This window comes from Ooceraea biroi, chromosome 2 (genome assembly GCF_003672135.1).
Source record: "Ooceraea biroi isolate clonal line C1 chromosome 2, Obir_v5.4, whole genome shotgun sequence".
Classification (NCBI taxonomy): Eukaryota; Metazoa; Arthropoda; class Insecta; order Hymenoptera; family Formicidae; genus Ooceraea; species Ooceraea biroi.
The window spans coordinates 16421293-16438271 of record NC_039507.1 but is presented as its reverse complement, the minus strand read 5'-3'; the positions used below and the strand labels follow the sequence as shown (position 1 = coordinate 16438271).

The 16979-nt window shown below is 31.0% G+C and overlaps 3 protein-coding genes across 4 annotated transcripts in view; 2 read left to right on the top strand and 1 right to left on the bottom strand.

Moving 5' to 3' along the window:
* The window catches only part of LOC105280161, a 386539-nt gene that overhangs the window by 199510 nt on the left and 170050 nt on the right, over positions 1-16979 (bottom strand). The window lies entirely within an intron of this gene.
* LOC105280160 (odorant receptor 13a) lies at positions 1067-9223 on the top strand. The gene is made up of 9 exons (XM_026967813.1): positions 1067-4756; positions 5408-5527; positions 5659-5776; positions 6032-6296; positions 6424-6540; positions 6641-6731; positions 7487-7632; positions 8821-8953; positions 9032-9223. Exons 1-9 carry the CDS (start codon positions 4589-4591, stop codon positions 9083-9085), a joined length of 1212 nt encoding a protein of 403 aa, XP_026823614.1. The 5' UTR covers positions 1067-4588; the 3' UTR covers positions 9086-9223.
* On the top strand, positions 11419-16219 carry LOC113561423. Of its 2 annotated transcripts, XM_026967810.1 has the most exons (10): positions 11419-11601; positions 12287-12406; positions 12537-12654; positions 12920-13184; positions 13316-13471; positions 13542-13632; positions 15178-15320; positions 15539-15671; positions 15775-15868; positions 15940-16219. In XM_026967810.1, the coding sequence occupies exons 1-9, from the start codon at positions 11434-11436 to the stop codon at positions 15826-15828; spliced, it is 1248 nt and encodes a 415-aa protein (XP_026823611.1). In that variant the 5' UTR covers positions 11419-11433; the 3' UTR covers positions 15829-15868; positions 15940-16219. The 2 variants fall into 2 exon arrangements, with proteins under 2 accessions (XP_026823611.1, XP_026823610.1); XM_026967809.1 differs by having other exon boundaries at positions 15775-16219.

Below are 16979 nucleotides of genomic sequence, written 5' to 3'. Positions count from 1 at the left end.
CAATTATATTTTTATTCGATTTATATATTTGAATAAAAAAAAATGTTACTTATGCAGTAGCAGTACATACAGCAATTTTATCTTGCAAAGCTTCATGCAGAATTTACAAATATATTTTTCATTATATTCTTCAATAAAATCTAAAACATATTAATAATTGCAGGTTGCTGTCTGTTTTTGCTGTCGCTGATAGTTATTTCGACAAATACCCGCGAAACACACAGTTCTCCATATTTTATGAATGAGGATATAAACAAGAATGGAAATAGCTGTTTTCTAGTACTCTTATTTTTGCCCGCAAATTACTCTCTCGCGTAATATTGCGCAATTAATAACTGCTCGGGCGCTCACACCGTATAGCAATTTCCAATAATTCTACACGAACGTGACATTAATTAATCGCCAAAATGAATACGCTGTTAGTCCGTTACAGAAAGGCCATGCACCGCAAACTAATGCGTGTCAAATATATCTCGATCGTCAAATGCAGGAATACAGGAGTGTGTACGAGAATCAATGGATGATGCGAGATCGGTAGCAGGACCAAATGCGTTACGCAATAAATTACGGCTTACTAGAATTCGGCGCTAATCTGGCAATAAGCCACCTGGGCTATTCGCCGAGAGATTCAGGACAAAATTATACCAAATCGCCAGGCAACGTAGTCACCCACCCAACCCGTTAATTCTCTCTGTTGATCAACCGACTTTCATGCAGAAGTCATTGCTGCACCAACAAATAATTACCGCGTCCATGTTTCGAAGCGTTGCAGTTCATTTATAACCGAAACAGAATAAATATATGGATTCGTGCAACAAAGAGTTAATCAATCCTTTAGTTTTTCAATTTTCTAGCAGATAATGAATTTTTCGTGAATTAAGGCTTATCGGCCAATAAATAAAATACAAATTTATTATTTATTTGTTACTTAATTAAAATAAATAAATTGTATCCTAGTTATATAGAATATAATAATAAATTAATATAATAAACTATTAATAGAATAATAAGATATTAATAAAAATTGCAAAAATAAGTAGCGCTTAATTAAATTTCTTAGAATTTATTGTTAGAAAATTTTGTATTTATTAAACGTAACACAATTAAAATCTTTAAACATTCATAAAAATAGACGTTGACCTATATTCGATTTCGAGCAATTCGATCTAACATTAAATGCGTAAAGTTATACCGATATAATGCAGTAATACTTTTATCGTTTTTCATAAACTTTCGTGCGCGAAAATAAATTAATTTTTAACGTGTTATCTCTACAACGCAGCCTTTGCGGTCTAACGTTAACTCATTTAATGGAGATGTAACGTAAAGAGTAGCCTCGCTGGATTAATGAAATATCTAAAAGATTACATAAAATCTCATTTTCCGCGCAATTTTGGCAACGGAATTTCCCTTTTAGTTAAACGAGCGCATGCGGGAGTCATCGACAGATATCGACGATTTTGGAAACTGGATGTGAGGCGAGACCTATATAGTCGTTACCTTGCGTTGTAATTAAACCAGAGTCTATAGGTACAATGTATGTAAAGTGGGTTAGCAGCGTCCGATGCCGGTACCGTAGATTATTATGTACCGTCCTGATGGTACCACCCGCGGCACGTGGAACCCTATGCTGCTGATATTAATATAATGTTAATAGCAGCCACTTGTTGTCTGAAATAAAGTTTGGAATGTTCGCCCCATTTTATGCCTATGAAATTCTTCGGCGCAAAATTTTTCTCAAATTCTTTGCATTTTAACACGTTGCCATGCGTTACCCGCATAAGGGTGACATACATATTTTGTCGATCGTTACGTCACCTATATACGAGTGACAGTCTTATTTACTCAATCTTATGATATCATGTGAAAAAGATAAATGCTTATTTGTTTATTCAAACATTTCCGCGCACGTTAATAAATTGTTATTTATATAATTAATATTATTAATATTATTATAAAATATTATTATCATTCATATAATATGTTTTATTACATACGTAGAATTTAAAAATAATGTAGAAACATGGCGTTGTTGTGATCATAACAGTTGTACAACATAAGAAAGTATTCTATTTTTTCTATTTCTATTTATAATAAATACATATAAATTATTATTCACCTCGGAGTCTTATATGCAAATTAAACAACTGCAATAATCAATCTTTAATATGTTTGACTTTGGACTAGGTACTTTACAAATATTTAAAGAAATGTAATTTCAGTCACCGAACGCTTCGGTTTACTAAATGAGACTGCACAAACCGAATATATACAGTTATTCATGCGTGCACCTTCGACAATACTCCCCTGTTTGCGGTAATATTTGCATGGGTGTGCAAATATAATATCTAAAATCTCAATAGTTATCGTACAAATTGTTTTAACCGCGGCTCGATTCGATGAAGTCACATAAAGCGATAAACAATACACAAAATTGAAACGATCATTAATCTGGCCAATGTTGCCATTCGAGCTTTGCTCTCAAATTACATTGTCAATAAAGGTGATATCTCGAAATAGAATCTGTAAATGAAAGAGAGCACGCAAGTACTAATGTAATGCGAGTGGCCGGTGAGAAAATTCTTCAAGAAAACTCAAGTCTTCAGATTTGAAAATGAAGCAGTGTTGCGAGCGAAGTATACCCGCTACAATAGCTTGATTTGCGGCGGAGCTCTTGTAGATTGTGGTCATCCCTCAAATTAACACAGCACCATACCCCGAACCGCCGTCAATCAAACTTAGGGGTTTCCCCTTGCATTCCCGACCCGGTCTTCAGCAACGCGCGCGCGCTCCGTCAGTCACTCCGCTGCTATGGAGCTTCTGTCGTTGAACTCGCACCACTCCAAACAAAGCAAATGAAATTAAGCGCTAATTACTGTACCAACGCGACACTACCTTCCAGCTGCTAGCAGGATGCACGTAGAGATATACGCGTTTCATTATGCTAAGTGGCGCTGGTGCGTCTAAGATACACAGCAACATGGCGAGATTAATCTTGTATTATTCAAACAAAATAGCTACGAAAATTTTATTTACTGCTTTTATAAAAGTACCGGCACGTTGGGAAAATTATTAGTCATTCTAGTTAATTATTATTCTGTCATTCTGGTGCTAATACAAGTGATAATATTCATTTACCGTTGCTAATAGAAGCTTTTTTGAATGGTTTATAAAATCACTCCAAAACGTTCAATTTTATCTTGTTTAGAATATTCTATCAAAAAATAATGTATCAGAACAATAAAATTGTTATCAATAGGATCAATGGTATCATACAAAATCTTTGATTAATTAGTGGGTAAAACTGCATAGATGGTTACACCTCGAAGATCTTTTTCATTTTGACATATATTATGAAGGGTGAACTTCTGAATAATTTTTACTTAACAACTATGTGGCGGTCATGTATAGTTTCTGAGATATATCATAAATAATATTAAGGAAATTATACAGATTAAAAGAGCTAGATTCGATTACCTTAACATATATTATAGAGGTCATCCCCCCGAGTAATCTGTACAAGGTTTCAGCGTTCACAGTCACCATCGTTGTCAATAATTGCCTGACATCGTCGAGGCTACTACTTTCCACTAACTTGGCAATGTATTCTTGCGATAAATATCTCCGATAAAATATCAGATGAATATGTAATGCTAAGTAATTGCTTAGCATTATGTACATTTTTCCCCAAAGTTTGTGCTTTATGTATGCTTAAACGTTTTCGATTCGATTAGCATTTGCTTAGCGACTATGATTGTCATGAAACACGGTTTCGCAATGCGTATGCAGCATTCATGGAGACATTAGTCTTTCGATCATAAAGCTCGAACGATAATTGACGCTTGCTCTACAAAGCATCATAGGCAAAGGTTCCGTTAACATTTACCGGCTTAAAGGTTTCCATGTAAATATTTCGCCAGACACCCTCTTATCAAACAGATTGTATATTCCTCCCACATTTTAAGTGTTTTTAATAACGAACATATGTTACAACACATATTATTATTAAATATTAAAATCATTAAACATGAAACATTAAAAAACGACTATATATTGCAATTCAATAAATACGTATTTTTCAAAAAAGTTTAGGATGCAATTCAACATTCGTTTCAAACATAATAAGTAGATAATGATACATGATATGTTATATAATTACCATCGTATTAAATCTGACGTGGATGTACGATCAACCACTCTCCTTTTAAGAAGCATGTATACTTCACGAATGCCTGGACTAAACTGAATGTAAAGACTGTTTGGAAAAATCAATCGCGCTTGCGCAAACTTCGGTCAAGATATCATGACATGACTATTTTTCTGTGAGAAATAAAATTCCTTTGTACTTTCGTTACGCCAAATCGATCGGTTAATCGCCCACTTTTTTCTCCCGCGCAAATTGCGAGAAAATTATTTCTATAGCACCTTATATTACATCTTGATATTTTATGTTACTTTCGTCGATACATTTATGTTAAATTAAGGAATTTTGCCTTGGAAAATATGCTAGAAGAAAAAAATTATATAATATTCTTTATTCGAAAAAGAAAATATGTAAAATCGCTTTTTCGCGATATATCGCTGTCAAATGTGTATGGGTGCTCGAAGAAGAGTGACTTATATGGATACTCAATTTCTTTACCTTCATCGAATGTCTCTGGTCGCAATCGGGTTATGGCCTTACCATCGAACAATGCTTGTTCAACTTCAGTTTTATGTGTTTTCTCTTACTATGATTAGCTCTATTATATTTCAGGTATGTAAATATTGTATATTAAATATATATATATATATATATATATATATATATATAGATGTTTTTCCTATATTATATATAAAATATAGTTGTTCATATTTTATAATTATTATTCTTTTCCTACTTTTATTACATATATTATTATTTTAGGTGCCAAACATATTTTCAGTTTCATGCCAGATTTAAAATCATTCGATGACACTTATGAACAGAAAAATTGTTTGTCATGCGTTCGTTATTAACTTATTAACTTATGATTGACATACTTAATAATTTTTTTATTTGTAATTAGTAATAATAGTAATGTAACTCATAATTATCCATAATATCACAAATAAGCTTTTTTTAAGAAAAGATTAAATAATCGGCAACAACCGAATCAACTTTATAATTAGCATCATTTTCATTCTTTCTCTTATTGTTAGTCTTTAATAACTGTTTTTTTTTTAAATCGGTTAAGATTTATTACAACGCTACAAATATCTTTGCTAAAAAATATTAGTATTCGCAATAACTAAAAAGAATTAAATTATTAATAACAAATTAAATCAATGGATATGTCAAGGTTTATTTAACGATATTCAAGCATTTGCATTTCATGCTAAGTAAATAAGCGTTCCCACTTTTTTTAAATAATTACATTAATTGTAGCTTACAACAATTCTAACTACAGAATGGACTATTGACTTTACCGTTGAAATTCTTTCTACATCACTTTTTCATGTTATGTGCTTAATTATGTATCATTCTTTTTGGATTAACACGCAAGTTGTAAGTTGAGTTTTTACAATGTTTTTACTTCTAAACATAAACATGTTATATAAATCAGACTTTATACACTATAACTTTTTGTATAATTTATGAGAGAAATAGAGAATTTTCTGATATATTATTTGTGATAGATAAAGCGCCTATTGAAAAATCTTCAGTACATCTGTAGCGAGTTAAAGGACGAAAACGAAATTATTATAATAAAAAGATATGGATACATTGCAAAATGGTTAGCAATTGTATTCACATGTAAGAATATATCAATTATTATTTATTACGTCTTAGCACACGCTTTCAATATACAATATTATACCAAAAGTTTGCGAATATGAAATAAGAAAGAAGATACTATTAAGAACCTACCAAATTATTATAGAAAAATAAAAATTTTTTAAAATAATGAGATAATAAAATGATCAAAAATTTGAAACATATGCTATATTTCACAATATTAATGAGGATGGATTTATATAATCATTGCTTATGTTTTTAAAACATCTTCAGTGTCGATGATGGGCGGTTTATTCGTTGTAACTCTTTTGCCAATTCTGCCGCGGATTTTCGGTATCTTTTTCCTCATAAATGACTCCATGCCATATCGCAATATATACATCAGACATGAATATTTTGTCGATGAAGAACAATATTTTTATTTTATTTTGCTTCATCTGTACGTATCCCAGTTTGCAGCAGGAGGTACATTATTAGGAGGAGCAATAGTGATGACGGGATACGTTACATACTTTTGTGGATTATTTAACATTGCCAGGTAAGGGAGAAAAAGTAATTTACCAACAGTAAAAGTAAAATTGAATAGAACATTGTGACATATAAAATCTTCTTTATTTTCGAGAACTTCGAAATTTAGGAAAACAATATTTGTAATTTATTCGTAGTTACCGTATCGAAAAGGCAATGCGAATAAATAGTGACGAAGTAAGTAATGGAAAGAACAAGAGAGAGATTGACAAGAAGATAAGTCATGCAGTGGACATTCATCGCACAGCTCTTGAGTATGTTCTATCTATTCTGTGGATGCAGGCATGCACGCACGCACAGCAAGTTTAGGATATTTATATTACATATAAAATGAAACATTTACGTTTTTCATAGGTGTACTGAATTCTGTCTATATAACTTTGAGGGAGCACTTTGTCTTATAATAGCGATTATTGTAATTTGTTTGAGCCTTCATCTGTTTGGAGTAAGAATTTAAGCAAAAAAACTAAATTTCAAAACATTAAATTAGTAAATCTTTTTATTCACCAGTGCAACAAGGCATTTAAATTGATAGGATTTGGAGTTGCAGAAAAATGTACGTAGATCCAAAAAGTAATAAAACTGGTCTTGCTAGAGAAATTAAAAGAACGTAAAGTGGCAACACGCATAACCACCTGAACATCTCTTCTATCAACTTTGAAAATTCCGATCGGTCCAGTTAGTAACCATTAGTCGCTCAATCGCTGGAAAAAGTGCGTTGCATTCAATAGGGACTATTTTGAAAAGGAACATGTGAATTTAGATTAAAAATACAGTTTTGTATTTTGTATAACATTTGTCTCATTACTTTTTGGACCATTCTCGTACGTAGAATGACATAAAAATAATTGTATGCAGGGTGTCTCATAACTCCATTACTGCCGCTTAATGGTGTATAGTGTGAACTTAGCTGAGTCGAAAAGTCCTGTACCATTTTGTGATTTTCGCAATAATAACCGAGTTATTAACGATTGATGTTAACGTATGAGAGCACGGCGTACAGCGAGACCGTTGGTAGGAGGGTGCAGTGAGGCGCGATGAAGACAGTGACGCCAGGAAGGGCTTTGTAGCATGCGGTGGGAATGGCCTCGCGAATCGTCGCACGCTTTCTGGCATCAGTCTCACTGTTATGAGACACTCTGTATAAATTCTTTAATACTGTCTATTACAAAAGATTGTATGTGTAATATATTCTTTCAGATCTTTTACGCCGTTGGTTTTGTATTTAGGATTGAAACTTTTGTATTACACTGTGGTTTTTTGGTTGGCATTTTAACATGTTCATTGGGACTCAACTGTGTGGGTCAAGCAATTACAGATCACTATAATTACATATTTTCATCCGCGTAAGATATTTTCTTATAATCAATGTTGCTTTAGATAACTTGTAATAATCTAGATACAGAGTAAATAAAATATATGGGCATGTATCTCAGATAAGATAAAGATGATTCCGTTTGTGTGTATCTAGGTAAAAGATAAATTAGTTAAATGTTTTTTATCTAGATACTTTTAAGATAATATTTAAAATAATTTAGGATATATAAAAATAATACTCGAAACAACTACGGAAAATAGACATATATTTCAATACATTACATATATTAATATATTATATATAAGAAGAAAATTTAAAAAACTACTGTATATGGGTTATAAAGGTTTACATTTATAGGTAAATTATAAGGTTTTGTGTTTTGAAATCTATAGTTTTTCAAATATACTGTCGGATAAACGGTTTCTTCGAGGTACAAATATTAGCCGTAAGCCGTAAGTGACCAAGCTCAGTAAATTATAATATTTCAAAAATTATCGACAGTGATTAGTTAGTTGCTTACTGCTTAAAGCTTATGACACCCATTATAGTTCCGGGGTTCAGGGAGCACGCGTCAGCGCTATTGCCATTCTATCTTTATTGTTTATAATATATAAAACAAGGATAGGATGATGTAATTGCACTGACAGCGTGTTTATCGAACATGTAGCCATGTAACGACTTCGGTATAGACTTGCTCTGAATTTGTGCTGCATTACTATTACGCAAGTGTAGTAACATCCGGCCTGTAGATATCATGATATGATCAAATACGCGGTACTTTTGGAAAAACATTGTACTCTGTGCGCACTGATTACATTATCTTAGACGTTTTAGGTAAAATATACTACTTTTCTTATCTGAGATACAGATAAAGATGCCAAATACTTTAATTATAAAGATAAAAGATAAGAAAAACAATGATCGCATCTAGATGAAAATCTAGATGATTCTATCTAGATAACGAAAAACTTGCTTATACTTGACTAAAGTTGTCAATATTAATTGTATACGAACATATGAACATGTGTGTGAATAACAATCAACGTAAAATTGCAAATATAATATTTGTCAACATCGTCTATAAAACATGTATTTCTATCCTAAGTTTTTTATCATCAACATTTTTGATATTTTAAATTATCATTTTCAAATATTCATTTCATTATTTCATAGATTTCATTTTATTATTCATTTTATTATTTCTATTACTTCACAGATATAATCTTCGATGGTATATTGCATCTGTACGCGTGCAAAGATTAATATTGATTCTCTTGCAAACAGGCACTAAGCCTTACAGCGTGAAATTCAGTGGTTTTTATACAATATCTTTAGAAAGCTTTGCTTCGGTAAAACTATTATACATTATGTGTCAATACGTATACATATACATATAGTATACAACTAAAATGACGTTTTCATTGCAGCTGTCAACTGCATCAATATCGTATTTCACTGTTTTATATTCTATACAGAAGTGATATTAACATGTCTCAATATTATGTTAAGACCACATGGTAAATTCGAAGATAAGTAACTTTCCGTTCTTAAAAGTTTCAATGTTAAATACTTGGTGTCTCAAAGTGTCTCGAAGAAATGAATAAAAAGAATTAAACATCTCCATTATTTTTAAATTTCACTGTGCTGTATGTAACATCAAGATGAACTCAAAAACTAAAACTGATTTAATTTATATCTAGTAGCCACCGATAATAAGTTTTCCTCTATTAACACTAATTTGCTAGTAATATCAATTGGTTCTGTAATTAAATTTTTATAAAATTGCAGTGTCATACTACAGGAAACGGACAGAATGTTGCTATAAAGTAGATATTATACACAAATACTATGGAATACACAGGGTGCTTCTTATCTCGCTCCAAAGAAGTACATAGTGTTATTCCTTATGGATTGAGTATTTGAGAAGAGATATTCTCAAATAAAGTCCAGCCAATCAGCGCCGTACTTTAGAAATATATATGTCTGTGAGTCACACAGCTATCTTACAATTAGCAGCGTGAACGCAGCGGTGTGACCCGCGTGACAGCGGCGGAACCCTGACGCACACTATCAGACGTGCGACTCACAGACGTGTATACTTCTAAAGGACGACGCTTATTAGCTGGACTTTACTTAAAACTATCTCTTTCATTAAGCATCGCAAAAAAAGATAGTTCACTATTTTTCGACTCAACTTTCCATAAGAAATAACACTATGTACTTAGTGGGCGCGAGATAAAAAACAGCCTGTATATCGCTAATGTTACAATTACTTCCATCTATTTGTAATATTACTTTTTCTGTTCACATTTGTTCAATATCTTACAAACTGATGTCATTTTATGTTTTCCAAGAAATATTATATCACGGACAGACTAGACAGCACAAATCGCGAAGGGCTTTGTCGGAAATCACACGTTCACATCATTTCATCTGTTTAGCAATCACATCGATATCATTGAATAAAAAAGTTATTATTAGAATAGAATTAAAAAATTGCCTTATAGGAAAACGGTGATTTCCAAAATATAACAAATAAATATTTATATTTTAAAACGCAGGCTCTTACCAGAAACACAAGATTTCTAGGTACATGTATTGGGTTGCAACATATAGTCTATTTGATAAGAAAGTATTTCGCAGTTTGTTTAAGAAGAACGTAATCAATTTGGTTTATAGAAAATTTAATTATATAAAACTGTAGATGCATATATCTATTCTTTTCTACCTATTAAACCTAAAATGCTTTCATATTAATAATGTGTTCAGTCATCGTTGTTAATACCTGCCTGACATCTTCGAGACTTACTTTCCACGATCACTTTCCACTAACTTGGCAGTATATTCTTCCGATAAAGATCTCCATATGATGAATATGTAACACTAAGTAATAGCTTCGCATTATATACTTATTTTCCACGAAGTTTGTGCTAAATGTATGCCCAAATGTTTTTTATTCGATTAGCATCAGGCGACTATGATTGTCACGAAACGAATTCGAATCGCAATGCGTATGCGACATTTAACATTTACCTTTCGATGATGAAGCTTGAACGATAATTGAAACTTTCTCTACAAAGTATCTTAGAAAAAGAGTTCCGTTAAAATTTACCGGTTAAATTTCCCACTGGAATTATCCGTTTAATTATAAGTAAAAGTTTCGTCTCTTATCAAACAGATTGTATATTCTTCCCGCATTTGTAGTATTTTTAATAAGGAAAATATGTTACTAAAACACATATTATTATTAAATATTAAAAACATTAAAAAACAGAATGACTATTGCTATCCAATGAATGTATGTTTATCAAAACATTTGAGGATGCAATTCAACATTCGTTACAAATGTAATAAATTGTAGATACAGTGATATATGATATATTATATAATTACCATCATATCAAAACTGACGTGTACGCACGATCAACCAGGTAACGTTCTTCCTAAGAAACATGTTTACGGTACGAACGCCTGGACTAAACTGAATTTAAATACTGTTTGGAAAAATCAATTGCGCTTGCGCGGACTTCGGTCAAGATATCATGACATGACTATTTTTCTGAAGAAATAAATATCTGTTTTTACGGCGCCAAATCGATTGGGTAATCGCCCACTTTTCTCTCCCGCGCAAATTGCGAGCAAATTATTTCTATAGCACCTTAAATTACATCTTGATATTTTATGTCGGTGAATGTATGTTAAATTAAGGAATTTTGCCTTGGAAAATATGCTAAAAGAAAAATATTATATAATTCTTCAAATATTATATAATTCTTTATTTGAAGAAGGAAATAGATAAAAACGCTTTATCGCAGTATATCGCTGCCAAATGCGTGTGGAAATTCGAACAAGAGTGACCTGTATGAATACTCACTTTCTTTACCTTCATCGAATTTCTCTGGTCGCAGTTGGGTTATGGCCTTACCATCGAACAATGCTTGTTCAACTTCAGTCCTGTATGGTTTCTCTTACTATGATTAGCTCTATTATATTTCAGGTATGTAAATATATATTAATAGGCGTACATTTTTTTATGTATTATTATGTATTATATAAATAATATAATAATTATATAATAATTATAAAAATTATATAATAATTATATAATAATATTATATAATGATTATAAAATTAGAGTTCATATTTGTATAATTATTATTCTTTTCCTACTTTTATTACATATATTATTATTTTAGATACTAAACATATTTTCAGTTTCATGCATGATTTGAAATCGTTTGATAACACTAGTATGAACAGAAAAACTGTTTTTGATGCGTTCGTATTAACTTATGATTGACATAATTAGTAATTCTTGATTTGTACTTACAATTAGTAATAATAGTAATGTAAATCGTAATTAATCCACAATATCACAAGAATAAGCTTTTTAAGAAAAGATTACATAATTAGCAAAACTTGCATCAATTTCATAATTAGCGTCATCTTCCTTCTTTCTCTTAGCCTTTAAATGTTTTTATTGAAATCTGTTAAGATTAATTACGGCGCTATCAATATCTTTGCTTAAAAGCATTAATATTCGCAATAACAAAACAAAGAGTTAAATTATTAATAACAAATTACATTAAGGTTTATTTAATGATATCCAAGCAACATTAGTATGCTAATCAAATGAGAGTATAAGTTTCTAATTTTTTTTTAAATAATTATATTAATTGCAGCTTACAACATTTCTAACTACAGAATGGACTATTGACCTTATCATTGAAATTCTTTCTATATCACTTTTTCTTCTTTTGTGCATAATTCAATATAATTGTTTTTGGCATAACACGCATGGTGTAAGTTAAGATTTTACAGTATCCATCTAAACATACCTGTTACACAATAAATCAGGCTTTATATACTATACCGTTTTGTAAAATTTATCAGAGAAATAGATAATTATCTCATATGTTGTTGATACGATAGGTGAAACATATATTGGAAAACCTTCAGTATGTCTGTAGCGAGTTAAAAGACGAAAACGAAATTGCTATAATAAAAAAATATGGACACATTGCAAAATGTTTTGCAATTGTATTCACATGTAAGATTATATCAATTATTAGTTATTATGTCTTAGCACACGCTTTCATTATAAAATATTATATCAAAAGTTTGAGAATATTAAAATAAATAAGAAAGAAGAGTGGATACTATTAGGAACCTACCAAATTATTATAAAAAAATAAACATTTGAAAAAATAATGAGACAATAAAATGATCAAAAATTTGAAACATGTGCTATATTTCAAAATATCAATCAGGATGAATTTATATAATCATTGCTTATGTTTTTAAAACATCTTCAGTGTTGACGATTTGCGGTTTATTCATCTTAACTCTTTTGCCATTTTTGCCGCGGATTTTCAGCATCTTTTCGCTTGTAAATGAATCCAAGTCATATTGCAATATATATATCAGAACTGAATATTTTGTTGATCAAGAAAAATATTTTTATTTTATTTTGCTGCATCTGTACGTAGCGCAGTACATAACAGGAGGTATATTATTAGGAGCAGCAATATTGTTGGCAGGATATATTACATATTTTTGTGGATTATTTAATATTGCCAGGTAAGGGAGAGAAAATAATTTAGCAATAAAACAATAGGAGTATAAACCTGAATTGTGCATTGTAATATAAATTTTCTTTATTTTCGAGAACTTCGAAATTTTGGAAAAAAATATTTGTAATTTATTTGCAGTTATCGTATCGAACAGGCAATGCAGATAATAAATTGTGACGAAATATGTAATTGGAAGAACAAGATGGAGATCGACAAGAAATTAAGTCATGCAGTGGACATTCATCGCACAGCTCTTGAGTATGTTCTATTCCATGCATGCAGGCACATACGCACGTACGCATAGCAATTTTAGAATATTTATATTATATATACAATAAAACGTTTATATGTTTTTCATTTATAGGTTTACTGAATTCTATCTATATAACTTCGAGAGAACATATTTTCTTATAATAGCGATTATTGTAATTTGTTTGAGCCTTCATCTGTTTGGAGTAAGAATTTAGGCAAAAAACTAAATCTCAAAATTATTAAATTTTTTTATTCACCAGTGCACCAAGACATTTACATTGATACGATTAATAGGGGCTACAGAAAAATATACGTCCAAAAGGCGATTCAAAAAGTAATGAGACTGGTCCTTCTAAAGGAAGTAAAAGAACGCAAAGTAGGAACACTGCATACTTATATGTATCTGAACATCTCTTTTATCAATTTTTAAATTTCCGTTCCGATAGGTTCAATCAGTAACCATTAGTGACCGATAGTGTAAATATTGTTTGCAGTTTGCCTTCGCAAACCAATATGAAGTAAAATATTGGGCAACTATATGAGATTCAATTTTGTGTTTGGTTAAGGAAATTAGCTTCGGATACTTATGCAATGTTACAGGACTTTTTTACAAAATAATGTGTAACATGTTTTCGTTGACATGTCGCGTTTCTGGTCGGTCGTGAAAGCGCACGACAAGGAGCGTCCAAGAACCTTGATTAACGATGTGATGAATACATCCAGCGAAATCATATGAGAAGACTGACGCATGTTGATGTATTACAGTAAATGTTATATCACTTCAGAAAAAAACGTCCGAATAAAAAATTTGAAGAATTTCTATTGCGCCATGATAATGCGCGATCTCATGTCGCGCAATCTGTGTGCCAATTTTTAAAGAATGTCAAGATTAATACAGATTCTCATCCTCCATACAGCGGAGGTTTAGGTGTGACTTCTGGGTGTTCGCAGAAGTCAAGAAGGAGCTCAGAGAACGAAAATTTGGCGAGGATGAAGAGGTTGTAAAGACAATGAAGGCAGAGTGCAAACAGCTGGCCTAGATTTTGTCTTCCAAAAGAGGATAACGCGCTGGGAAAAATGCGTTGCATTCAATGGAAACTAGTTTGAAAATGAACATATGAATTTAGATTAAAAAGATAGAAAGGACCCCGCACATTTTATAGGAAAAAATCGGTTTCGGTCAAATTGGCTGAAACTGAAATATGTTATAGTTTAGGTGATGCTGATTAAAAGTTTCCTTAGGCAAAAATGCCAAAAATCAAAAATATAAAAGATACGACCACTTAAAATGAGTAAAATTGGAGTTTAAAAAATGTTTAAGTCGTCGTATCTTTTATATTTTTGATTTTTGGCGTTTTTGCCTAAGGAAACTTTTAATCAGCATCACCTAAACTACAACATATTTCAATTTCAACCAATTTGACTGAAACCGATTTTTTCCTATAAAATGTGCGGGGTCCTTTGTATTCTTTATAGCATTTGTCTCATTACTTTTTGTACTGCCCCCGTAAGTAGAATAACATAAAAATAATAGTGTATATGTTGAATTCATATTATTAGTAGAATCATTAAAAATATAAGATATTTCATATGAGAAACATTTTGCACATTTTGCTATTTGACAATTCATTTAAGAGATATGTGCGTACATGTGTGTATATATATATATATATATATATATATATATATATACAAAATTCTTTAATAATATCTAGTACAAAAAGTGTATGTGTAATATATTATTTCAGATTTTTCAAGCCTTTTCTTTATATAGGATGGAAGTTTTAGTATTACACTGTGGTTTTACAGCTTGCACTTTAGCAAGTTCATTAGCAGTCAACTACATGGGTCAAGCAATTACAGATCACTATAATTATATATTTTCAACCGCGTAAGATATTTTATTATAATAGACTAAAGTCATCAATATTAATTTTATACAAACATATTAATATACGCATGAATAACAATCAAAGTGATATTGTAAATATAATATTTGCAAACATCATCTGTGAAATATGTACCTTAAGTGTTTTACCATCAACATTTTTAGTATTTCAAATTATCATTTTTAAATATCCATTTTATTATTTACCTTTTACTCCGCAGATATAACGTTCGATGGTACATTGCACCTGTACGCGTGCAAAGATTAATATTGTTTCTTTTGCAAACCGGCGCTAAGGCATATGACATCAAACTCGGTGGTTTTTGTACACTATCTTTAGAAAACTTTGCCTCGGTAAAACTAGTATACATTATATATTATGTGTCAATACATGCAATATATATATTATATATAATATATATTTATGCTGAAAACTAAAATGACATTTTCATTGCAGCTATCAACTGCATCAATATCATATTTTACTGTTATTTATTCTATACACAAGTGATATTAATATGAATCGGCTAATAGTATGTTAAGATCAAATGGTAAACTCGAAGATAAGTAACTTTCCGTTCTTAAAAGCTTCATTTTTAAATAATTGGTGCCTCATTTTCAGAAAATGAATGAAGGGAATGAAACATCTTCATTATTTTTAAATTTTATTGCTCTTTATGCACATCAAGATAAACACAAAAACTAAAACTGATTTAATTTATATCTAGTAGTCACCGATAATAAATTTTCTTCTATTCACACTACTTTGCTAGTAATATCAATTGGTACTATAATTAAATTTTATAAAATTGTAGTGTCATACTACAAGAAACGGAGAGAATGTTGCTGTAAATTAGATGTCATGCACAAATATATACAGGGAATATATACTGTGGAATATATATAAAGTGTTTCTTATCTCGCGCCCACTAAGTACATTAGTGTTTTTCCTTATGAAAAGTTGAGTCGAAAAGTCCTGAACTATCTTTTTCTGTGATGTTTAATGAAAGAGATATTCTTAAGGAAGGTCTAGCAAATTAGCGCCGTCCTTTAGTATATGTATGTAAGTCACGGACATAGATATATTAAATATAGATAGAGCCTTATCCCCATCTCTGTCTTAAGTTCACGCGCCAAGATAAAGTATCTAAAATCATCTAGTTTATCAAATTTTTCTCCCTCGCGCATGCATACACTCGCGACGGAAGAAATTCTCAATTGCGCATACGCGAAGTTAAAAAACAGAATGACTATGTCGCTATCCAATAAATATATGTTTATTAAAACATTTGAGGATGCAATTCAACATTCGTTAGAAATTTTTAATGTACACGGTAAGGGTGTAATAACAGATAATATTATCAAAACTATTAAAAAATCAGGACACACGCATATACCTATATACAACTCAATAAATACATGTTTCCCAACAAAACGAAATTTGAGGATGCAATTCAACATTCGTTTCAAACATAATAAGTAGATAATGATACATGATATGTTATATAATTACCATCGTATTAAATCTGATGTGGATGTACGATCAACCACGATCTTTTTAAGAAGCATGTATACTTCACGACTGCCTGGACTAAACTGACTGTAAAGACTGTTTGGAAAAATCAATTGCGCTTGCGCGAACTTCGGTCAAGATATCATGAC